Source organism: Suncus etruscus, chromosome 15 (genome assembly GCF_024139225.1).
Source record: "Suncus etruscus isolate mSunEtr1 chromosome 15, mSunEtr1.pri.cur, whole genome shotgun sequence".
NCBI lineage: Eukaryota > Metazoa > Chordata > Mammalia > Eulipotyphla > Soricidae > Suncus > Suncus etruscus.
The window spans coordinates 91,063,928-91,087,603 of record NC_064862.1 but is presented as its reverse complement, the minus strand read 5'-3'; the positions used below and the strand labels follow the sequence as shown (position 1 = coordinate 91,087,603).

The following is a 23,676-nucleotide window of genomic DNA, read 5'->3' as shown; positions in this document are numbered from 1 at the left end:
GGTGCTGGAGATTAAAATTCAGGTCAGTGATTTACATGTCTTTTTTTTTTTTTCTTCCTTTTTTGGCTTTTTGGGCCACACCCGGTGGCATTCATGGCTTACTCCTGACTCTGCTCTCAGAAGTCTCAGAAGTCATTCCTGGCAGGCTCGGGGGACCCTATGGATGCTGAGGATCGAACCCGGGTCCAATCTCTGGTTGACCAAGTGCAAAGCAAATGACCTACCACTGTGCTATCACTCCAGCCCCTGGTTTGCAAGACTTAACCCCTGTCCTGTCTCTCCATATTTTGGGGGGACTGTGCTCAGGGATTACTCCTGGGGAGGCTTGGAATTCTATGGGGTGTTGGGATTTGAACTAGGGTCAGCTTCGTGCAAGGCAAATGCCCTCCTCTCTGTGCTATTGCTCCGGACCCTGATTTTAGAGTCTATTGGTACCTACAAACCAGTTGCCTGGGTTTCCCATTGGGAATGACAATGAATCGCAGGCTGATGCCCCTTCCATGAACATGGACTAGCTGGGTGGGTGGTGGAATTATGAAGACTCACAAGGGCCAGAGCCATGGCGCAGTGGGAAGAGCATTTGCCTTGCACGCAGCCAACCCAGTTTCGATCCCCAGCATCATATATGGTTCCCCAAGCCTGTCAGGAGTGATTTCTGAGCTCAGAGCCAGGAGAAACCCCTGAATACTGCCAAATATGGCTCAACAACAACAACAACAACAAAACCAAAATAACCACATACACACACACACCTCACTGTAGCTGAAGCGAAAGCACAGTGGAAAGAGCATTTGTCTTGCATGTAGCTCACCTGGGCTTGATCCCCAGAATCCCATAGGGTCCCCTGAGTCTGCCAGCAGTGATCCCTAAACTAGGAGTAATCTCTGAGCACTGCTAAACAAAACCCCCAAAACTCACCTACTGCTGCTTCTTTTCTTTTCTTTTCTTTTCTTTTCTTTTCTTTTCTTTTCTTTCTTTTTTTTCACTTTTTTGGGCCACACCTGGTGATGCTCAGGGGTTACTCCTGGCTTGGGAGACCATATGGGACGCTGGAGGATCGAACCATGGTCTGTCCTAGGCTAGCACAGGCAAATCAGACAGATGCCTTACCACTTGGCGCCACTGCTCTGACCCCCACGATTAACTCTTGGTGGTACTCAGGGGACCCTATGGGATGCTAGGGATTGAACCTGGGTCGGCTGCCTGAAGGCAGATATCCTCCCATTGTGTCATGGCTCTGGCCCTGCTGCCTGTTTCTTCATTCCTTACTCTTGCGCCCTTGACTGTGCTGCCCTACCACCGGGTCTCCTGGCTCAGCCTCCCTACAGCCTTCCTCAAACACCCCAGCAAAACAGGTCCAGGAAAGCTGAGCATCCCCCAGCCTGGTTCCCCAAAGCACAGAGCTAGGCTTTCTGCCTGATGTATTTTGGGAAACTGGTAGCGGGCTTGCAACTGGCAGCTCCAAATACACTCCTGGGTCCCCACATCTTGTGGCTGGGGGGTCCTGTTCTCAGGATATCCCCCAGATTTCACCCAGATCTGGGGAGCAGCGGCTGTTCTTCCTGACCCCAAGGCGGGGAACTGCGCTGGCCTTGGGCCCATCTGTTCCATTCATGCCAGTCTGTGCCAACTGGATTAGCTGGTAATTGTCTGAGTGGCTCGGGGACGTGATTGGCCTGATGTGTTCGGGGCATTTATCTCGGAGCAACTCGCCCCGCTCAGCTGAGTGATGTTCTCTGAGCCCGGCTGGTAAATGCTGCTGCTGACTGAGAATGGGAACTGGCAGCTGGCAGATGCAAAGAAGGTTCGAACCCAGGGCAGATGCGGATTCTGGACACAGCGACATCCCCAGCTAACAGGCTCCGAATCCCTAAGACAAGGAATCTTTTGACCTAGTCCTTTGGATGAAGGAGAAGCAGGCATCCTGTTGTGGTCCATCCTGCTGTGGTCCAGTGGGGAAGGGGCACGTTTTTCTTACCTTTTTTTTTTTTTTTTTTTTGCTGCGGGGGGTGGGGGGGAGGGCTTTGAGGCCACACCTGGTGGTGTTCAGAAGTTACTCCTGGTAGGCTCAGAAGACCCTACCCTACGGGATGCCAGGAATCGAACCTGGTCAAGGGCATTCGAGTTAAATGCCTTCCCTGCTGTGCTTTCACTCTGACCCCTGGTGAAAGTGTTTTCTTTTTCTTTTTTTCTTTTTTTTTTTTTTTTTTTTGCTCCCAGACTCCACCATCAGAGATTCATTTCATTTATTTTTTTTGTTTTTGGGTTTTTGGGTCACATCTGGTGACACTCAGTGGTTACTACTGACACTTTGTTCAGAAATTGCTCCTGGCAGGCTCGGGGACCATATGGGATGCTGGGGGATCTAACCCGGGTTCATCCGGGGTTGGCCGTGTGCAAGGCAAACACCCTACCACTGTGCTATCGCTCCGGCCCAGGGAGTCATTTCTTTGGGTGGAGAGAGAAACAGAGACAGAGAGAAGAGAATGAGGAAGGCTGCCACGTCATGTCACACTTTACAAAAATGAATTGGCTTCTTTCTAGAAAAGAGCCGTTGAATGATTTGGGGTGTATGTGTTAGGGAACTCGGTGACCTGTCAAGGAAGGAGAGGGGGACCCTACTTCATGATCCAGTAAGCACCCCACTAAGGGAGAGTCAAGTTGTGATGTACTGGCTTGATGGAATATTAGACTGCTCTGAAGGAAGACAGATACCTACCTCCAAGGTGGTGTCTTTGGGAGCACTACCCTGAACCCAGAAAGTAGGGCTACCCCAGCACTTCCAGCCCCTCCATTTCCTTTTGGACATCCCATGGACCTGGGTCTCAGGTGGAACTGAACTGTGCCTGCTGGGCTGTTTTGGGTTGGGTGGGGGAGAGAGGGAGGGAGGCTGGGTAGAAAAAGTCCCCGATATTTAGGACATTCAGGACAGCAACGATGGGGGGGGCATGCAGGGTTTGGTGCAGTTGCTTATGCAGTGATGCCTCTGCCCTCTGAGCAAAGAGGGCACCCCAAGGACCTGCCCCCAAGCCCTCCCTCCCTTGCATTGTTCAGAAAGTCTCAGCATGATTAAGCAAGGCGTGAGTTGTCTCAGTAGAAAGTCAGGAGTGGGATTATTCATGGGGGCGGGTGGGATAGCGTGTGTGTGTGTGTGTGTGTGTGTGTGTGTGTGTGTGTAAATGTGTGTGTGAGTATGATACGCATGTGTTCATGTCCTAGGACTTTCAATTTAGCCTCGGGAAGGAATGAATGATATTTTGGAGCCATTTCTTCCACTGTGCCTTGCTCCTTCATAGATTCTTTTTTCTTCTTTTTGTTGTGTGTGGGGGCATACCCCGAGGTGCTCAGAACTCACTCCTGGTGATGCTCAGGGATGCCGGGGATCGAGTCTGGGTCGGCTGCATGCATGACAAGTGCTATAGCTATTGCTTTAGACACTGTGCTATTGCTTTAGATTCTAAAGAAGATTCTTAGAAGATCTCACTGTGTTTTGCAGTCACTGCATTTCACGCTTCTCCAAGGCATCTCAGTGTGTGTGACTATATGTATGGCTATGTATGTGTGTCAGAGTGTCAGACGGACATGACTGGCCCATCCAAGTTAGCGACTCCGAAGGACTGTCCAGACAATGACACCAGCCCCACATCCCCAGGGGCTGCATGTCCGCTGGGTCCTGAGACTTGATCACTTCTCAGTGAACTGTATCCCCCCCACACACTGGGGAGGTATAACATCTGGACAGTGCTCAGGGCTCAGTCTGGCAGTGCTCCTCTGCTCCCTTATCTTGGTACAGGGTCGACCCGAGCTCCAATCGAATAGCCTTTGGGGCTGGACTCTCTCAAGTTCTGGGGCAGTTTGGCTCTTCAGAGCCAAGTCTCTGGGCTCAGAAACTTTTATGCAACTCACCATCCTCCCAACACACCCCAACCTGCCCTATTTTTTCATCCTTCCAAACCGGCTAGGACAGACCCCATATTTATATCCTGGGGCGCTCTCAGATTCCCCCTTTTCCTCTGGTTCTCTCCCCAGACCTTTGCTTCCTCCTGCAAGGCCAGGGAAACGTGGGCCCTTCTGGGGCACAGGAACCCGCGCCCCCATCTGCTGTGCTCCTTGTCATTGTCAAGAAGCCCTCCATGTGCCCGTGGGGCTAAGGGTTTGGGGGGTCCAGACCCTCATGCGTGCTTACTGTCACCTCCTCCGCGCTGTCCCCAGTCTTCCTCGCTCCTCCCCGACCCCGCCACACTCTAGGCTTATTTTAGCCAAACCTAGAAGCAAGGGAACAAGAGGAGGAATTTGGGGGTGGGGTGGGGGCGGGGAAGGAAGGCGCAAGGCTTTACTGCATCCGGGGAGCAAAGCCTGGCTAAGCAAGGCGTCTGCCTCTCTCTCTCTCTCTCTCTCTCTCTCTCTCTCTCTCTCTCTCTCTCTCTCTCTCTCTCTCTCTCTCTCTCTCTCTCTGCCCCCCCCCATGGGAATTTTTCAGGATCCTATTGCAGCAATTTAACCCCCAGATGAGGCTTAGCTAAAGGCGGGCTGCGCGCTCGCTCGCACGCACACCCGGGCGCGCACCCTCGCTCGTGAGCATCAGAGGCGGCGGCGGGTGATCCCAGAAAAAAAGGGGGAAACATCCCCAGCGCCACCGAACCCCCAAACTCCCCGGGGTGGGGGACCACTCAGGCTGCAGGATCTCCCCCTCCCCGTCTGCGGCTGTCTTCCCCGGGCCCCCCGCGTCTTTTGGCACCACGCGCGCTCGCGGCCGGCCGTGCGCCTTGGGCCTTGGGAAGGAAGGCGCTGGGTAGGGGGACCAGGGCCCGCTCGGAAAAGGGGGTTTTAAGGGAAAAAAAAACCGACATAGATTTCTTTTAGGTGCTGCTTTGCTCTCCCTCCATCACCACCCTAACCCCTTGTCTTATTATTATTATTTTTAATAATCTATTTCTTTTTTTGCAAATGAAAAAAAAATGCTCTGAAATGGGTCGAGCGCGCTCCTCGGGCGCGATTGGCCGCCGGGATCCGGACGTCGTCGGAGCTTTTGGGGCGCTTTTCCTGTGTCCGAGGGGAGGCGAGCTTGGCAAAGCGTCCGCGTCTTAGAGAGAGAGAGAGAGAGAGAGAGAGAGAGAGAAAGGGGGGGCCCCCTAAGTGCCATCCTTTATTTATTTATTTATTTCTATTTTTTTTAATCATTGCCTTTTCCGTTCTTCTCCATTTTCCTCTTGATCCTCCTTCCCTCCTTCTTCTTCTTCTTTCCATATTTTCACCCCACCCCACCCGCCCTCCATCCCGGAGTGGGTGGGTGGGTGGACTTCGGGCTCCCCATCTCCCCTCCCAGCCCTCCCCAGCCCTCCTCTCCCGCACCCGGCTGCTGGCATCCTCTCTCCCTCCCTCCCTCCCTCCCTCCTTCTCCACCCCTCCTTTCCTCCCGGACCGACCCCCAGCGCCCCGCCCCCGCGCCCCTCCTCCTGCGGGGTCAGCGGCCAGGATGTCCCGATCTGCTCCCCGCGGCTGGGGCCGGCCCTGGGCGCGCTGAGCCCCCCGAGTCCCCGAGCCCCGCAGCAGCAGCAGCCGCCGCCGCCGCCGCCGCCGATGGGCTGGGCCGTGGAGCGTTTCCGCAGTCGCCGCTCGGGCCGCCGTCTCCGCGGCTCCAGCAGCTGCAGCCGCCGCCGCAGAAGCAGCAGCAGCAGCAGCAGCATCAGCAGCATCAGCAGCAGCAGCAACATCAGCATCAGGAGCAGCAGCAGCAGCAGCAGCGGCGGCGGCGGCGGCGGCGCCCGGCCCTGGCGCATTCCCCGCCGCAGCCGCCGCGTACCCGTCACCGTAACCCGGAGCCGTTTGGTCTTTGCAGAATGGCCCGCTTCGGGGACGACATGCCCGCGGCCCGCTACGGCGGAGGAGGCGCCGGGGCGGCCGGCGGGACGGTGGTGGGCGCCGTTGGCGGCGGCGGCGGCGGCGGGCGAGGCGCGGGGGGCAGCCGGCCGGCCGGGCAGCCCGGGGCGCAAAGGATGTACAAGCAGTCGATGGCGCAGCGGGCGCGCACCATGGCCCTGTACAACCCCATCCCCGTGCGCCAGAACTGCCTGACGGTCAACCGCTCGCTCTTCCTCTTCAGCGAGGACAACGTGGTGAGGAAATACGCCAAAAAGATCACCGAATGGCCATATCCTTCCCCCCCGTTTCCCGACCTCCGGACTCCCCAAAAAAAGCCCGGCCCGGCCGTGCGCCTGCCTGCCTGCCTGCCTGCCTCCCCGGTTCCTGCCTGCCTGCCTCCATCCATCCAACACCTCCCTCCCCCCACATCACCACCACCACCCCATCCGCTTTCTGGGGTGTGTGTGTATGTGTATGTGTCTGTGTGTGTTTGGGGTGGGGGTCTTCCAAAGGGCTGGGGAGAGAAGGGGTACCCGGGGGTTAAGAAAAAAAATCTCTCCGATTCAATCTGGGTTGGGTTCAGCTACCCGTGGGAGCTTGGGGTGCGGTGCGGCGCTGGCAGTAAGGGGGGGCCCCTCCGGAAGCGGATTCCGCCTCCAGGGAAGGCTGGTCCTTAGGGGTTCCTGAGCCCAATTCGCCCTCCACTTCCCAAAGGGGTCTTGAGTGTCCAGGATGAGTCTGGGGTCTCCTCACCAGCTCTGCAGCAGCTGGGGTGCCCCAGGCCTATTGGGGAAGTAGTCAGGGCCCCGGAATGGAGATGTGGAGGCCCAGTCGGTGAGGTGTCCTGGGCCACTCTGTCTTTTTCAGTCCACGCGGGTGGGTGGTCAGGAGCGGCCGGACAGGGCCCAGCGGCCGCGGGAAAACTTAGACAAGGGGTCAGCACCGGCCAGGAGTTGCCCCTCTGGGCCGGGCCTCGTGTCCTGGGCTGGGCGAGGCCCTTCAGAGAAGTTGGGGGCTTCACCTCTAAGGCCAGGCCCCTAGGGTGTCTCAGGGAAAACAGCACCCACTTCTAGGGCTGGCTCCTTGGGACCCCTGCATGCATAGGGGTGGGGTCTGTTGGAGGAAGTAGCTTAGAGTCAGAGGAGATGGGGTGGGTGGTTTTGGGGGGTACAGGGCAGACCCCAGGCTTAACACCAGCTGGTTGCACCTCGGAGGCGCACAGTCAGTCCAAGATATCTTGGGAACCAACTGGGGGGCTGGATACCTTTTTGAAAAAAATCCAAACTCTAAGGGGGGCATGGGGACCCCAAGTTTTTCCCACAGCAGAGCCTCCGGTGTCTCTTGGAATCTGCACCTGCCTGAGACCTCCTCCCTGGCAGGGAGGCTGCGGGGATGGGGGGCTGGTCAGCTTCAGGACTGTTACCAAATCATGACCCAGATTCCAAGGGGGGGGCGCACCCCAGGAAGACGGGTGCGGCTGAGTACATTGGCCCTGGTCCCCTCTCGCTGCAGCTTGGCCTGGAGGCCAGATTAGGGAGCATCCCAACTCTGGGGAGGGGCCCCATTCCGCACCCCCTGACTCCCCATTTATTCTTCTTCTCTTGGATTCTTGGACACTTTGCAGGGCTGGCTTCTAGAGTGGGGGTGGATGCTTCATTTAGAGGGTCCTGGTCATTGTGCTCATGGGTATATTTTGGGGGGATGAGTACTCAACCTTGAACTGGGCTTTAGATTTCTGGGTGCGGGAGTGGCTGCGAGGTTGCTGAGGTTGGGAAGTGTGTGGGAGCAATCTCATACCCAGGAGTGAGGGCAAAAAGGGGTTTGTGAAGACCCCCCCCTCCTGGCTTCCATGTCAGCCCACCCCACCCTATGGCTGGATCCAGCCAGCTTTCCCCCACTTCCTCCCCGATTCCCCAGTTCGTGCAGGCAGCAGTGAGAGGTAGCCAGGTGGGGTCTGGGCATGGGCATGTTGGCCACAGCAGTGCTGTTGCTGCTCTTTGGGGACCCCCAGTGGGTGTCAGGGAGGAATATGCCAAGCTGGCAGGTTGCGGGTGGTTATGGCTCCGGTTCTCCGCCTGGAGCTGGCTTGGGAGTCTCCTGAGAGGCAAGGAAGGGGGTGGAAGAACTCACGTGTCCTCGGCTCACCCCAGTCCAGCCTGCACCCTTCAGTCTGGAGGCTGTGGGGGGGGCTGAGGTGGGGGAGGAAGGGATGGTTGAGGACCCCCCACTTTTCACCCCCTCCAAAGCCAGAACTCCAGGTGAATCAGAAATGGTCCACGAGGCTGCCTGCTTCTCTCTCTCTCTCTCTCTCTCTCTCTCTCTCTCTCTCTCTCTCTCTCTCTCTCTCTCTCTCTCTCTCTCTCTCTCTCAGAAGCCTCTGGTGGAGTTGGTCCAGCCTTTTGTTGGGTTCTCCATCCTCACTTTGCTTTTTGGCCCTGGGCATCAAGTGCTGGTGGCACTGGGAAAGGGGGGACGGATAACTGCCCTAGCTGCCCATCTGGTTGGGGAATGAGGCTGGGGGGATGTTTGAGGAGATGTTTGAGGGGGCGGGTGAGCCGCTGTGGGGTGTGCATGTGCGGTTCGTGCAGAAACACGCCTGAACTTTTAGCACCAAGTTGTCAGTGTTGCCAGGGCTGTGTTGGCATCGAGGCAGCTTCAGGAGCCTTTGCCAAACGTCTCTTCCTGCTCATCACCCCCTGGGACCCCAGAGAGCCACCATATACCTCTCCCTTCCTGCCCCAAGGGTTGGCATCTCCAGTGCCTAGTGTTTTTGCACCCTTCTCTCTCTCTCTCTCTCTCTCTCTCTCTCTCTCTCTCTCTCTCTCTCTCTCTCTCTCTGTTCAGGGGCTATTCCAGGCTCATGCTTAGGGGATTCACTTTCACTGGGGGAACCATGCAACATCTGGGATTGAACCCAGGATTCCTGCATGCACCCCCATAACTCACCCTGGACTCTGCATAAAATGTTTCTCCTTCCTCGATCCAGGGGCCAGGGGCTTATTCCCAGATGGTGCTTAAAGGAACAATTTTGTTGTGTTTTTATTTATTTTTTGCCACACCTAGTGATGCTCAGAGCTGATTCCCGGATCTGCATTCAGGGATCACTTCCGGCGGTTCCCCAGGGGATCGATCATATGGGATGCCAGAGATCAAACCTGGGTTGGCTGTGTGCAAGGCCAGTGCCCTGCCTCCTGTATTATGCCTTTAACCACAGGAACTTTTAATTTTTGTTTGTTTATTTATTTATTTTTCTGTTTTTTTTGGGGGGGGGCACACACTGGCAATGGCCTGGGCTCCCTTCTGGCTCTGCAATCAGGGAACACTTCTGGCAGTACTGTGTGTGTGTGTGTGGGGGGGGCATATGAGATTCCAGGGATCAAACCCCGGGCTGGCCGTGTGCAAGGCCAACTAAGGCCCTTTGCTAAGGGATAGTCTTGCCTGTCTTTTGGCTCCCTGGCATTTTGTGAGAGCATTTCTCTGAGTCTCTGTCTCCCGAGTGACCCCTTCTTTACTGGGTGCCTGTGCAAAACGGCGCTGACTAAGGGTGGCAGGGGAAGAAGAGGGGTTGCAGTCCCCCCCCCTTTTGTGAAGAAGAGTCAGCCACTTTTTGTTGCCAAAGGTGATGCATTCTACTGGCAAATGCGGATTACAGCAAGGCATGCTGGGAAGGGCACCACCTTACATCCTGCCTGTACACCCCACATGGCTGGGAGTTGTTCCACCGCAGTTCTGTCCCCTTCCTCCTCCCTCTTTGTCCCAAAGCTCCACTTTTCCCCCCAACACCCCGCCCCCAGTGACTCAAGCTTGAAGGCCACCATAACTCAAATGGGCTGCCCTCCATTTCATCCCTTCCTCATTCTGCTTGCAAAGTTTCTCATTCGAGCTTTGCCCCATTCTGTCCTTGTGTGCCTAGTTCTAGGTTTCTGTGGTAGTTCAAGTTTGTGGAGTTGGATTCTGAGGTTGGTTCCAAAATTATTAAGTCTCTGTGGACAAATGCTGGAGAATAATTCCTGGAGGGCAAGGAATGGACCCCTGGTGCCATATCCTGGGGTCCCAGCTTTTAATTTTTAGTAAAAGGTTGGAGGAGGAGGTGGTGGTTGTGTTTGGGAAACTGTTGATTCTGCCAGGTCGGGGAGTGTGCCCTGCTGTGCTGTTGGACCTTTGTTCCATCTGTGATGGTAGAAAGTGCTAGAAGTCTGGTAGAAGACGCTAGAAGGTCTGATCCAGCTACACACCCACTTTGCAGCAAACTGGGTTTACCATCCTCTTTGGAAGTGGGGTAGTAGGGGCAGGATTTTTGATTATACCCGCTGGTACTGGGGCTAATTCTGGCCTTGTGCTCAGGAGCGACCCCTGGTGGTGGCTGGCAGGAACTTTATGTGTTGCCTGGGATTCGAACCAGGGTCTGCACAGTGCAAGGCAAATGCCTTCCCCGTCTGTGCTATGTTCTGCAGCTCCCTGGCCCGTGAGTCCGGAACCCCCCTTTGGCTTGCATCGCTCAGATCTGTTTTTCCATCTCCCTGAGACAGAAGGACCTTTGGGGACTTTGAAGGCAGATGTGCTGGTTGAAAATGTTGGAGGGATCAGAGTGGGGTGGGGAGCGTTCCAAGAGGAACAGATCTGGGCTAGGGAGGAGGTATGGCTGGGGGAGCACATGCTTTGCATATATAAGGCCACTTAGGGTCTCCCAAACCCCAGCAGGAGTGATGCCTGAGCACAGAGCCGGGAGTCAGCCCTGAGCACCAGTGGGTATGACCCAAAAACTAAATTAAAAATGCAGATTATTATAGTTTAGGTAACGAGAGTACAAGAGCATCCCACGTTTCTGGTGTTGCTGTGAATACACACCCCCAAAGTGCCGTGACTCACCTTTTTATTTATTTGGTTTTTATTGTATTTTTAGTTCCCATCCAGTGATGCTCAGGGTTTACTCTTGGCTTTCTGTGCTCAGGAATTACTGGGCTCGGGGGATCCTATGGGGGTATCAGGGATCAAACCTGGGCCAGCCATGTGCAAGGCAAATGCTCTCCCAGCTGCTACTGTTGCTCTGACCCCTGTTTATTTAAATTTTTGGTTTTTGGGTCCCACACGGTGAGTTTCTCAGGGCTGACTCCTGGCGGTACTTGGGGACCCTATCTATGATGCTGGGAATCGAACCCAGATCGGTTGCCTCCAAGACTGGTACTTTTCCTGCTGTACTATCGCTCCAGCTCCCTTCCTCTTTTTATTTATATTTTTGGGTGTGTGTGTGTGTGTGTGTGTGTGTGTGTGTGTGTGTGTGTGTGTGTGTGTGTGTGTGTGTGTGTGAAACTTTGGCAGGGAAGCTATTGGGATAAGGGCTGGGTGCCCCAACGTGACTGGTGGGCTCAGACCCTCTCTCTGCACATGGGACCCTAAAAAGGCAAGACAAAGCTCAGCAACTTTGCTTTCAGCATTTTCTCGCCAGCTTTTGGGGGACTGGAGTGGGGGGGGGACAGACTCTCCCCCTCTTGACCCATTTTCCCAATTCCCTTTGGTCGCCGGTGAAATTAACTGTCCTCTGTCCCAGTCTCTCGCTCTCTCTGGGGTGACTCGGTGAGGGAGTTGGAAAGTGTATTATTAGTTTCCGGGCCTGAGACTGGGCCTCTGGCCCAGGTTAAAGACCCCCCCCTAGCCCCACCTGGCCCACCACGTACCCCACCCCGGGTCCCTGCTGAGGGCTCCACACCCTAAGGAGCCTAAGCAGTTACCCGAGGTGCAGGTCCTGCCCCTTGGGTTCCGGTGGGCACTGGACCGGGTCCTGATGCCCCAGTTTGCTGCTCTGGTTTTAGCAGTTCCAGACACCCCACAGCTCTGGGTGAACCAGGTCGGCATGGGGGGAGGGAATCTTCTAGAACCTTCCAGAACCCAAGAGGAAGCGTGGGTCAATTCGTGTGTTTCTTCTGAGATTCTTGTTTGTTCAGGTGGCCTCACCCGACAATGCTCAGGGCTGACTCTTGGCTCTGAGCTCGGGGATCCCTCCTGCCAGGGTGTCGGGGACTGATCCTGGATCTGTCATATGCAAGACACATGCCTTAAGCACCGAGCTATCTCCTCTGCAGCCCTAAAACCTTCTTCTGGAGTTGGCAAGGGTGTCTTTGCACCCCAGGAATCTTGGGAGCACGGACATAGTTTTGTTTGGTAGTGGTGAGTGTACAGCAGGTGTGACTGCTGTGTTGTGGGCGATTCTGGGGAAAGCCTAAAATTCAAGGGACAACCTCCTGTTTCCCCTTCTCCCCCCCCACCACACACACACACACACACACACACACACACACACACACACGCACAAACATACTCCACTGGTCACCCCAGACAGAATCACCCAGCCACGCCGTCAATCATGGGAAAAACCGTGGAGTTTTTTGCAGGCAAAGTGGGCGGTGAAAGGTTTTTGGGTGACTGAAACTGAATTTACAGCTTTCCTTGCTCTCCGGGTGTGGAAAGCAGCTTCCCATGAACTTTAGTTCCCAGACTCTTGGATGTAAATAGAGATGTGGGTTTAGGGAAGGAAAGAACTCAGGAGTTCTCAGAAAACACCATGACCCAAAGCCACCACCGCCATCCAGGGTCCCATCTGTCGCATATTCTTGGGGCATCTCACAGTGTCTACAGTCCCCTGTGCATGGACACTGGTGATCCACAGTTCTCTGCATGGGCCCACACACACCAGGTTGGCCCGGGGCCACTTGAAGGCAGATTTGGGGGATGCCTGGGACAGAGTAATACATTGGGGGGGGTTTATTGTCATTTGCTCCTTTGTGTGTGATCTACTTGTTGGTCCCTGACTGGATCTTCATCAGGAGAGTGGAAGGAGAAGGGCAGAGAGGTGGGTGTGGAGAAGACACAGACATTTAGGGGGTGAGTTTTTTGTTTTTGTTTTTGGGCCACACCCGGCAGTGCTCAGGGGTTACTCCTGGCTGTCTGCTCAGAAATAGCTCCTGGCAGCACGGGGGACGATGTGGGACACTGGGATTCGAACCAACCACCTTTGGTCCTGGATCGGCTGCTTGCAAGGCAAACGCCGCTGTGCTATCTCTCCGGGCCCTAGGGGGTGAGTTTTGTCTTGGGGCCACACCCGGTGGTACTCAGGGCTTCCTCCTGACTCTGAGCTCAGGGATCACTCCTGGTGGTGCTCGTGGAACCCTATGGGATGCCGAGGATGGAACCTGGGTCGGCTGTGTGCAAGGCAAGCACAGCACCCTTCCGACCTCAATTTTGGGAGTGATTTGATTCCAAAACTGTCCTGTCCACCTTTGCCTCTGTCCTACCTAGATTTATATTTTTTTTAGGGGGATAGGGGTCTGAGAGGTGCTGGTTTGGAGCACCGTGGGTGCTCAAAGATTATTCCTGGCTCTGCAGGGAGCATTTGTGGTGCCAGATATTGAACCTGGGTCGGCTGCACACAACAGCTCCTGTGTTCTCTCCCCGGGCTTGTTGTCTGCAGGGCACTAGCTTGTGCATTAACATTTTGGAGGGTCCCTGAGCGCCCTTGGGCATGTCCTTGGTGGTCCCTGGTGGGCCAGGAGTGGACCCTGGAACCCTCGAGTATTGTTTGGGAGCCCTTATACCCTCCAAACCCCACCCCCCATTTCACTAATGGTGAAGCAGAGTAAGAGCACAGTCTCCTCTCTTGCACCAGCTGCATGGCAGATGCCTAGCAGCCACAAGGGAAGACACAAGGATCTAGATTCTAGAATATTCCATCCTAGGGGAGGGACTTCTTCAGTGCTTGGCCCTGCCAGCAGCCCCAGCCCAGCCTGGAAGCCTTAAAAAATGCTGAATATCAGTCCCTGGGTCCTGGAGGGAGCCGCAGAGCCGCCCTGGGCCTGAGGATTCTCTTTCCTTTTTTTTTTTTGGCCATACTTGGCGGTGCTCAGGGCTGACTTCTGGCTCTGCACTCAGGGATCACTCCTGGCAGGGTTTGGGGAGGAGGGTGAACGCTACGGCCTAACTTGGAAAAGCAGAGCGCAAGACAGCGTCTTCCCCGCTCTCTTACCTATTTCTGGTTGACTTTGCCATTTTTTTCCCTTTTTCTTTGAATTATTTATTTATTTTGGGTGTTGGAGCCATACTCCCTGGCACTCAGGGTTTCCTCCTGACTCTGTGCTCAGAAATCACTCATGGCATTGCTCAGGGGGACCCTGTGGGATGTCAGGGAGGGATTGAACCGATTTAGCCGCATGCAAAGCAAACGCCCTTCTTGCAGTGCTCTTGCTCCGGTTCCCCCTTCATATTTTTTGGAAGCAGATGCCGCAGCTTCTCTCTGGCCTCTTCTGCAGCTCTCCATGGCATTTGGGGGGATGCGGACGCCGCTTGTGTGGGCCTGGCTTGGGGGTGCGTGAGGGACCAGGGAACAGTTTGTGTTTGCTCTAGAGACTGGCCTGTTCCGGCGGGTGGGAAGGGGGTGTTTGCAGTCCCCCCGCACCCCAGACAGGCCCAGCGCAGTCCCAGCCACCTGCTTTGGGGGGGGGGGTCCCTCCCTAACCCGTCTCCCCATTCCTGGGCACGCTCCGGCTCCCGCCTCCTTCCAGGCCTCGCCCTGAGCCTCAGCTGATCCCCCCTCCGCATGGCCCGTGTTCCGCCCCCCTGGGGGCCCCAGCCATGAGTGGCTTTATCTCGGCTGGGTTCCTTCTAGTTAAATATTTCATAACTGAGACCTACAACGTGGGCTGCTGAGAAGGTCTGATAGTGGAGTTAATGAGGGCGCCCCACGCAGCTGGGCTGCGGCGCTGCCTACTCGCCTGGGCGGGCCTTGGGGGACACAGGGGTGCCCCCTGCATGCTCTCCCCCTCCCAGCTCTCCCTTTAGCCCCCCTGAATGATCCAGAGGGAGAAAGGAAGGACAGGTTTGGGCAGCATGGGTGCCCAGTGGATGTTGCAGGCCCAGGAGCTGTGTTGGCTCTCAGTGCTGTATGCCCCGGAATGGCAAAGTGGGCCTTGGGGGACCCCCATGCAGGGCCTCTGCTTGGGAAGGTGCGAAAGGGGAAAGAGGGAGAGGACTGGGAGGAGGAGGGAGAGGGGGTCAGCCTCGGACCCAGAGAAGATCTTGTTCCTTCTCTCCTCTTCCGGCTACCTGTAAACCTTTGTTTCTCCGGAAGCCCCACCCCACCCCCCCGTTTTTCATTTCCTTGCTGCCTCCCATGCCCCTTCATTTCCGTTTATCTGTCCTCCGCAGGTTCTGCCTGGCCCTGGGTGGAGGGGCCCTGAGCATGTGAGAGGCAGACAGACAAATAGATAGACGAATGGGCAGACAGACGGAGAGAAAAGCAAGCCATGTAGGATGAGGAACCTAGAATGGGCTGCAGGGCCTCCAACTAGCTTTGCCATGCATGTACTTTTTCCCAGCTCAGCACCTAGAATGTTCCCTTGGGGTCCCTCCTGTCACTCTCTGCCCAGGCTTTGTGGCACCTGACAATGTGCTTTTTTAAACTCTTGTTCTTTGATTTGCACCAGGCCAGTGCTCAGGGGCTACTCCCAGATTAGTGCTCTGGGATCTCTCCCAGAGGTGCTCAGAGATCCCTGGGGTACCTGGGATGGGAGTTGAGGCTCCCAGTCTGCAAATACTGAGCCTTTCTGGCCAGGCACTTGGGAATGGGGACCAGAAATGGCTGAGAACTTTCTCCTTTCTGGCTTCCTTACTTCTCTGTTCGTGGCTTCTGCCCCTTGGTGACCCCAGCTGCTGGCAGAGGGTGAACCCTAGGGTCCTTTACTTTAGGGTGTCGGCATGAACAGCCCCAGGCGGGGTTTACTGTTCATGAATTTGACTTTCAGACGTCCATGTTTCCATGTCAAGAGGCTGGATATGTGAGGGGCTGCGTGGATCCAGCAGGCCATAGCTGACTCTCACCCTCCTCGAGTCCCTTATGTCAGCCATCTTAGACACATGGAATAATTCTTCCTGGCAAATTTTTTTTTGTGGGAGTTAAGGAAGGATTTGGGTCACACCTAGTGTTATGTGAGGTTGATTCCTGGGTTTGTGCTCAGGAGTGACCTTTGGTGGTGCTCAGGGGAACATGCGGTGTCAGGGATCAAACTGGGGTCAGCCACATGCAAGGCTAGTATCTTCACTTCTTTTTTTTTTTTTTTTTGGTTTTTGGGCCACACCCGGCATTGCTCAGGGGTTATTCCTGGCTGTCTGCTCAGAAATAGCTCCTGGCAGGCACGGGGGACCATATGGGACGCCGGGATTCGAACCAACCACCTTAGGTTCTGGATCGGCTGCTTGCAAGGCAAACACCGCTGTGCTATCTCTCCGGGCCCATCTTCACTTCTTTGATGAAAATAAAAGAGAAGAGGTGGGGTGCCACAGTGGGGGTGTATCTGGGGCAACTGGGGGGCGGGTATATACTGAGAGATCTGAATTAAGGTTTACCTGTGCAAGATAACGTCTCTATCTTTTTTCTTTCTTTTTCTTTTTTTGGGTCATACCCGGCAGCACTCAGGGGTTACTCCTGGCTCTATGCTCAGAAATCGCTTCTGACAGGCAGGCTCGGAGACCATATGGGATGCCAGGGTTTGAACCACTGTCCTTCTGCATGCAAGGCAAACACCCTACCGCCATGCTATCTCTCCAGCCCCAACACCTCTATCTTTTGAGCTCTCTCCCTTGGCTCCAGCACCGTCAATGCAAATTTTATTTAGGGTTGTTTTTTGGGGCATCACACCTGGAAGCGCTCAATTATGACTCCTAGATCTGTGCTCTAGGATTACTCTGTTGATTCTGGAGGGGAGGTGGACTCTATGGAATGCTGGGATCAAACCCAGGTCTTCCCCCACTGTCCCATAGCTCCAGCTCTATTCTAACACTGTCAACTGTTAAAAGTCTGTTCTGGGCTAAATGATTGTTGGCTTTGGCTTTGGAGTTACTCCTATTGGTCTGGTCGGTCATGAACAAATTCTCTAAGTCATGTCAGAAATAACTTCCTGTGCTCAAGGGAAGATAATTCAAGTCTATCAAGGGACTGTTGCTATGCTAGGGGATGTAGGGGGTAGCAGGAAGGGTAGGAAAGATGCTCTCTCCTGGGGAAAGAGCATGTTCAAAGGTCCTGTGGTTAGCAATTTGCAACTTTCCTGAAGATTCCTCTGCCAGGGAATCTCTGGCCATGGAAGCAGCAATTCCATGGGGCCTCTGAGGATCCATGGACTGTCCCCTCCTAGCTGCTGAGGAAAGAATAGATGGGATAAGGTGGCATGGGTCAGTCCCAGGGAGGGAAAGAATCCAGTTCTTTCATGAAGAACTGTCATTGCTTGGTGTGGGGAACAGGGCTGGAGGCCGTGGAGCTGGGAATCCTTGGGCAGGTTGGAGCTGACTGTGAGCTGCCATGATTGTTCTCTCTGACCCCATCCTTCCCTTCCGCCCCTCATATCTGTTCCGGGTCAGGGTGAGATTTCTGGGTGAGAAAAGCAGATGGTGTTGGCTGCCAAGGATGTGCCCTGGAGGATGGTCTGGCCACAGATGGTGTTTGGGATTGTCACCAAGAGAGGGAGCAGGCATCCCCTGGCCCCCAGGGTTTTCTGGAAACAACTCAGCACTGGTGGTTTGTCAACAACAGCTACAAGCATGTTGAGGGTCATCTCGAAGCATTGTCTGTGGATTGCTTATTACTCTTACTTGTGGTCATTTTGACTTGGGTGATGGGGGAGAGGCCAGCATCTCTCTGTCTCTGTCTCTGTCTCTCTCTCTTATTCTGGGAAGGGAAGAAGTTAATTAGCATGTCTGGAATGCAGACTGTAGATTTAATGGTTAGAATCCCTTCTTTGAGGATCCACTCCCTTTTACCTACAAGCTTACTCACCAAGCAGAGTCTTTTGGAAAACCCTTTCCTACGGGAGTTAGTTACAAGACCTCAGTTCCCTGCGAAATAGAAATTAAAATACCCCAGTGATAAATTGATAATTAATAAGGGTAGGGAAAAAGAATATAACTTAAAAAAACAGTTAAAATGTAAAAATAAAAAGTATTAAAAAGCAAAATAAAATGCACTACCTACTTCCTAAGTGGTGCCTGAAGTAATAGCACAGTCATAATATTTAAAAAATGTAATAGCGAAGCCTCATTATGGAATCCACGAATGCCTTTGGCTTGCAAAAAAGAAAGAAAAACCAAATGAAACCAAGAATTTAATGCAAATAGAGGTGTTGACCAGCGTAGGCAGAGGAAGAGCTTAGTTCTGTCAGGATCCAATCATGGTGTTTAAATATAAAGATATTATTTTAAAACAAAAAAAAAACAAAATAAAGACCTGAAGGACCTAACAACCTTATTAAGGGCAGGACTGGTCTCTGCCTTTTAAAGCTGACTCCAATCTCCATGGGGTGGTGGGCGGAGTCTCACTTCCCTCCTCAGCCAATGATACGCTGTTTTAGCTCTGGCTTAAACCAATCATCAAAGAGAATTCCAGGAGGTGTGATTATGGGTCACTCTGATTGGTCCATCCCATGTCTGGGGTGGAGCTTTCGGGAGGAGGGAGGTGTGGTCCTAGAGAGGCCGTGCGACCAACAGCGCCCCCTCCCTCAGTGGCGTGTTTCTGTCACTCCCATCTAGCCCCTTGCAGAAATCGTGTTTGGAGGATACACTTCTTTCATGGGGGTTGGAAGAGTCCCTGAGGATCTGGAATGCCTATGGTTTCAGTTCTGTGTGCAGAGAAGGGTAAGTGCTTGTAGGATGGAATGCCCAAGCACCTAGCTAAAAGAAAGCAAAGATGGGGTGGGGAGAGATAATACAATGGTTAAGGACCCTAGAATTTTTTTTTGGGGGGGGATGGAGTCACATTTGACTCTTCTTTCAAGAATCACTCCTGTCAGTGCTCGGTGGGACCATATGGGATGCCTGGAATTGAATGCAGATCAGCTGCATGCAAGGCAAACATCCTCCCAGCTGTACTATCTCTCTGGCCCTCTGGAGCCTATTTTGACCCCTAGAAGTAAATGTAGAAGAGAAAAATCTATAACCTAGATGTGAGCTCACACCACCTCCTGTGCACCATCTTAGCCCCATCTGGCCCCACTGTATCTGTGGGTCCTGCTCCCAGAACCCTTAGGGCCAGCACTGCAATGATGGTCACAAGAGCTTGTCCCCTCCCAGTCTCACCTGACCCTTTGAACTTTTTTGTAGGTGGGGCACTGGGGCTGGCCCTGCCTTGGCTTCTTCTATTGGTGCTTGATTGAGTTTGTTTCCTGGCCCCTCCATTCCTCTGTACACAGCAGAAGAGTGGCCCCTTCTTGCTCATTGGCTAGTAGCTGAGCTCCCCTCACCCTGTTCCTATCTTCCAGCCACTCCAAGGTACTGGGTAATAGAAATGGGCAGGTGGACAGGCCCCAGGGCTATCAGTAGCTGGTTGCACTGCTTTTAGTTCTAATCTCTCCCACTCCCAAAAGAAAGTCAAGCCTCCATGCTTTTTTTTTTTTGGTTTTTGGTTTTTGGGCCACACCCGGCTGTGCTCAGGGTTACTCCTGGCTATCTGCTCAGTAATAGCTCCTGGCAGGCACGGAGGACCATATGGGACACCGGGATTCGAACCAACCACCTTAGGTCCTGTATCGGCTGCTTGCAGGTCAAACACCGCTGTGCTATATCTCCGGCCCCATGCCTCCATGCTTTTTTTGTTTTGTTTTGTTTTGGGGTCACACCCGGCAGCGCTCAGGGGTTCCTCCTGGCTCTACGTTCAGAAGTCACTCCTGGCAGGCTCAGGGGACCATATGAGATGCCGAGATTTGAACCACCGTCCTTCTGCATGCAAGGCAAATGCCCTACTTCCATGCTATCTCTCCGGCCCCAAGCCTCCATGCTTGACTTGCACTGGCGTAGGCATTTCCAATACCAGCTCGATATGAACTAGAATGGCCCTCGGTGTCCCCTCCCATCAATAAGGATTACAAGCATCCTGTGTCCTTAGGCTTAGCATGGTGCTAAGTGTGAAATCCACATTCGGTAATGCTGTTGGTTATAGCATTTGATAGGTTGTAGTTACATGTGGGTATATTGACTCTCAGTACCTGAACTCATGTTCAGGTCATTATTGTTATTATTATTATTTTTGTTTGTTTGTTTTTGGGGGCCACACCCATTTGATGCTCATGGGTTACTCCTGGCTAAGCACTCAGAAATTGCCCCTGGCTTGGGGGGGACCATATGGGACGCGGGGGATTGAGCCGTGGTCGCGGTCCTTCCTTGGCTAGCGCTTGCAAGGCAGACACCTTACCTTGAGCGCCACCTTGCTGGCCCCTGTTATTATTGTTTTGTCGTGTAGAGCCAGGAGTCCAGTAAATAATTGAACTTTTGTATATAAGAAATGAAGCAGGGGCTGGAGAGATAGCATGAAGGTAAGGTGTTTGCCTTTCATGCAGGAGGTCATCAGTTCAAATCCCGGCGCCCCATATGGTCCCCTGTGCCTGCCAGGAGCAATTTCTGAGCCTGGAGCCAGGAATAACCCCTGAGCACTGCCGGGTGTGACCCACAAAAAAAACAAACAAAAAAAAAAAAAAAAAAAAGAAAGAAATGAAGGGCTGGGCCCGGGGAGATAGCACAGCGGCGTTTGCCTTGCAAGCAGCCGATCCAGGACCAAAGGTGGTTGGTTCGAATCCTGGTGTCCCATATGGTCCCCCGTGCCGGCCAGGAGCTATTTCTGAGCAGACAGCCAGGAGTAACCCCTGAGCACTGCCGGGTGTGACCCAAAAACCAAAAAAAAAAAAAAAAAAAGAAATGAAGGGCTTTGGGCTCTCGAAGAGACTAAAGTTCTCACTCTTGGTGGACACCTAGTGCTGGGGTTCTGGAAGGAAGAGGTCTCTGGAAAATATACAAACAAAAGGGCGTGGCTTCCTCTTCCCCAGCTGCGATTGCTTTTTTATGTGATGTTTATTTGTTTATTTCCGTCTCTGTTCCAGTCATGGACATGGTGGTTGATGTTCCCTGGGTCCTACTGCTTACACCTTCCCCTCACTCACACCCCGGTGATGCTCTGGGCTGACTTCTGGCTCTGTACTTAGGGATCACTTTTACGGTGCTGTGGGGACCCAGTGGAGTGATGGAGATGGAACCTGGGTCACCGGTGTGTAAGGAGAGCACCCTCCCTGCTGTCCTCTCTCTGCACCCCTGTTTTCTGAGGTCTATGATCTGGTAATTCCATCTCCCCGTTCTCATGCCCTGCTGTGTCCTGCCCTGCATTTGGCAGAGGTTCTGGTTAATGGACTGAATTATTTCCTGCTTGCTTCTGGGGTGGGAAGAGGAGGGTGTCTCAAAGCCCTCTTCCCATGTTGTCTGTAGTTTTGCACACACACTCAAACGCAGACATGTGTGCACAGAAGCATGGGGAAGAACGATCCATCTTTTCCTTCCATCCATGCCTAGCCTCGGACATAGACTGATTCAGCAACTCTTTTCCTCTCTCTCCTCCCTGGGACCTCCTCCCTCTACACGCCTAGTTCTCAATCCCTCCCTCACCCCTTTGTTCCCCCATGAAAACAGCCCAGGAGTCTCCCTTACCCCATACCCATTGATCTCATTAGGACCCTCTCCCTGCCTCTCTCTCCTCCCCCTGCTGCTCTGCTACTTAACTGCCCAGGGAGCTCACTTCTCCAGAGTCTCTGATCAGTAGTTCTGGTTTTCATGGTGCAGTTCCCCATACCCCCAGAAACCATAAATAGCTGCGTACCCTAGTTTGAAACTGGATCCTCGGTCCTCACTCTGACCAGGACACCTTTGTCCCTTGTAATGGCCCCAGAGCCCCATTGATGGTACAATAGGGAGCTGGGGTTTGGGAGTTGGCAATGAGGGGATCCCCCATCCTGTACATCTCTGCTCTGGGCTGAGTGAGGGTCCTTGAAGTTCTCGCAATACTCAACTGTGTCATCTTGATGAAGATGCTGGGACTGGTGCCAACCGTCTCTTGGATTAAATCAATAGTGTTTGCAAGACACAGACGGTTGGTTTGTTGTGATTATTGTTATCATTTTTATACTGCTTAGCTTAAGTTGTTATTAAATGGTAAAACTTGAAGGAGAATTTTCATGGATGGCGGGACCAGCAGAGGAAAAACAAACAAACATGGCTAGAACACCCTATTATTTGGGGGGAGGATTTGCATAGGGGAGAGAATGAATGAGGAGAGAGAGAGAGAGAGAGAAAGAGAGAGAGAGAGAGAGAGAGAGAGAGAGAGAGAGACGGAGGGAGGGAGGGAGGGATGGAGGGAGGGAGGGAGGGAGGGAGGAGAGGGAGGAGAGGGAAGGGAGAAGAGGTTTCCCCTTGGCTGGGAAGGAAGGATTTGAGGTTTTCCAGAAAGTCTGTTTCCTTCGGTGGCCAAGACGAGTCTGTTTGCTCATCCAGACATTTATCTAGGGTCCCCTGGCCTGTGACAGAATGGGTTCAGCAGCTCTGCGGGGAACCACTTCTGGGATAAAGTGGGCGTTTAACAATTTTGTTTGTTTGGGGGCTACACAGTGTTGCTCGGGGCTGACTCTTGGCTCTGTGCTCAGGGATCTCTCCTGATGGTGCTATGGGAGCCGGGGATCAAACCTGGATCAGCCTCATGCAAGACAAATCTCCGGCCCCCTGCTGCGCCATCTCTCTGGCCCCTCTTGACTTTCCAAGGGACAGAATAGACATTTTGGTTTTATTTTGGGGCCACACCCCATGGCGCTCAGGACTTACTCCTGGCTCTGCACTTGCTCAAGCCTCAAAACACACATTTGGAGGAGGCAAATGAATTGCAACATAAATTACCGCATACATATGTTCTCTTGAACAGGAAAGCCCTTTACTTAGACTGAGATGGCATTTCACTGAGATCCCTCCTAGCAGCTCTCAGGGGGAGTTTCTGATGTGATTCTGGGCTCAGGGACTGAATCTCAGGACTCAGGCAGGCTGAGAGCATACCCTGAACTTGCCCCTCCTTCCCAACCCCTCTCCATGGATGCTCTTAATGGGGCCCCCATTTCTCTTGGGGTCAGTGGCCAGGAAAAGGGCTCATCAGGGAACTCAGAGCCTGAGATTGGCAGGGGAAGAAAATGGTAGAAATGGGTGGAGGGTACAGAGTCATAGCCCATCAGAGAGGGCATTTGCCTTGCACACAGCCGACCGACCTGGGCTGGATCCCCGGCATCCCATAGGGCCACTGGAGTCTGCCAGGAGTCAATCCTGAGCACAGAGCCAGGAGTAACACCTGAGCGCCACTGGGTGTGGCCTAAAAATAAAAATAAATAAAAAGGAAGGTGAGTCCTTTATGTATACTTGTGTGATTGTAGGGTGCCAGGGAGAGAACTTGGGGCCTGACACAGGCAAACCCTATTTGGGTCTTAGCTGATCTGAGCTTCGTCTCAAACACTAACAGGGATTTTTTTTTTGTTGGGGGGTGGGCATCCTGGTGATTCTGGACCGAACAGGCTGGGGGTCCCATAGGAGCATTGAAGGATGTGTTGGAGTGTGAGGGGCTCCCCCAGAGAAGTGACAACTGAGGACCACTTTGTTGTGTGATTTTCCGCCCTGCCCTGAATTTTTCAGGGCGATGCTAGGCTTCCTTCTCTTCTGCTGGGGTGGAGGGGGTTGTTTCTCCGTGTCCCTTCCGGCTTCCTCTCTCCTCCCCCCATACTCCCATCGCCTCTCGCCTCTCTGGCTCTTGCTGCTGTTGCTGAATCCACTTCCCGCTGACTCTGGTGTTTTCAGCTCAGCCAATCCCGGAGCCAGAGCCTGGAGCTGACCTGCAACAGCTGAGCTGGAACCCAGCCTTGCTGAATGCAGGGAGTCCGCACCACTAGGAGACTGGGGGGCTTCCAGGGGGGTGGTGAGGAACCCTGAGGGCAC

At 53.7% G+C, this 23,676-nt stretch overlaps 1 protein-coding gene across 5 annotated transcripts in view; it reads left to right on the top strand.

The window, feature by feature from the left end:
* The first annotated feature begins 5,730 nt into the window (after window positions 1–5,730).
* The window catches only part of CACNA1A (calcium voltage-gated channel subunit alpha1 A), a 106,327-nt gene continuing 88,381 nt past the window's right edge, over window positions 5,731–23,676 (top strand). For all 5 annotated transcript variants that reach the window (XM_049788415.1, XM_049788414.1, XM_049788412.1 and 2 more), the window contains exon 1: window positions 5,731–6,151. In XM_049788415.1, the coding sequence (XP_049644372.1) occupies window positions 5,841–6,151 (311 nt within the window). In that variant the 5' untranslated portion in view covers window positions 5,731–5,840. The remainder of the gene's footprint in view (window positions 6,152–23,676) is intronic.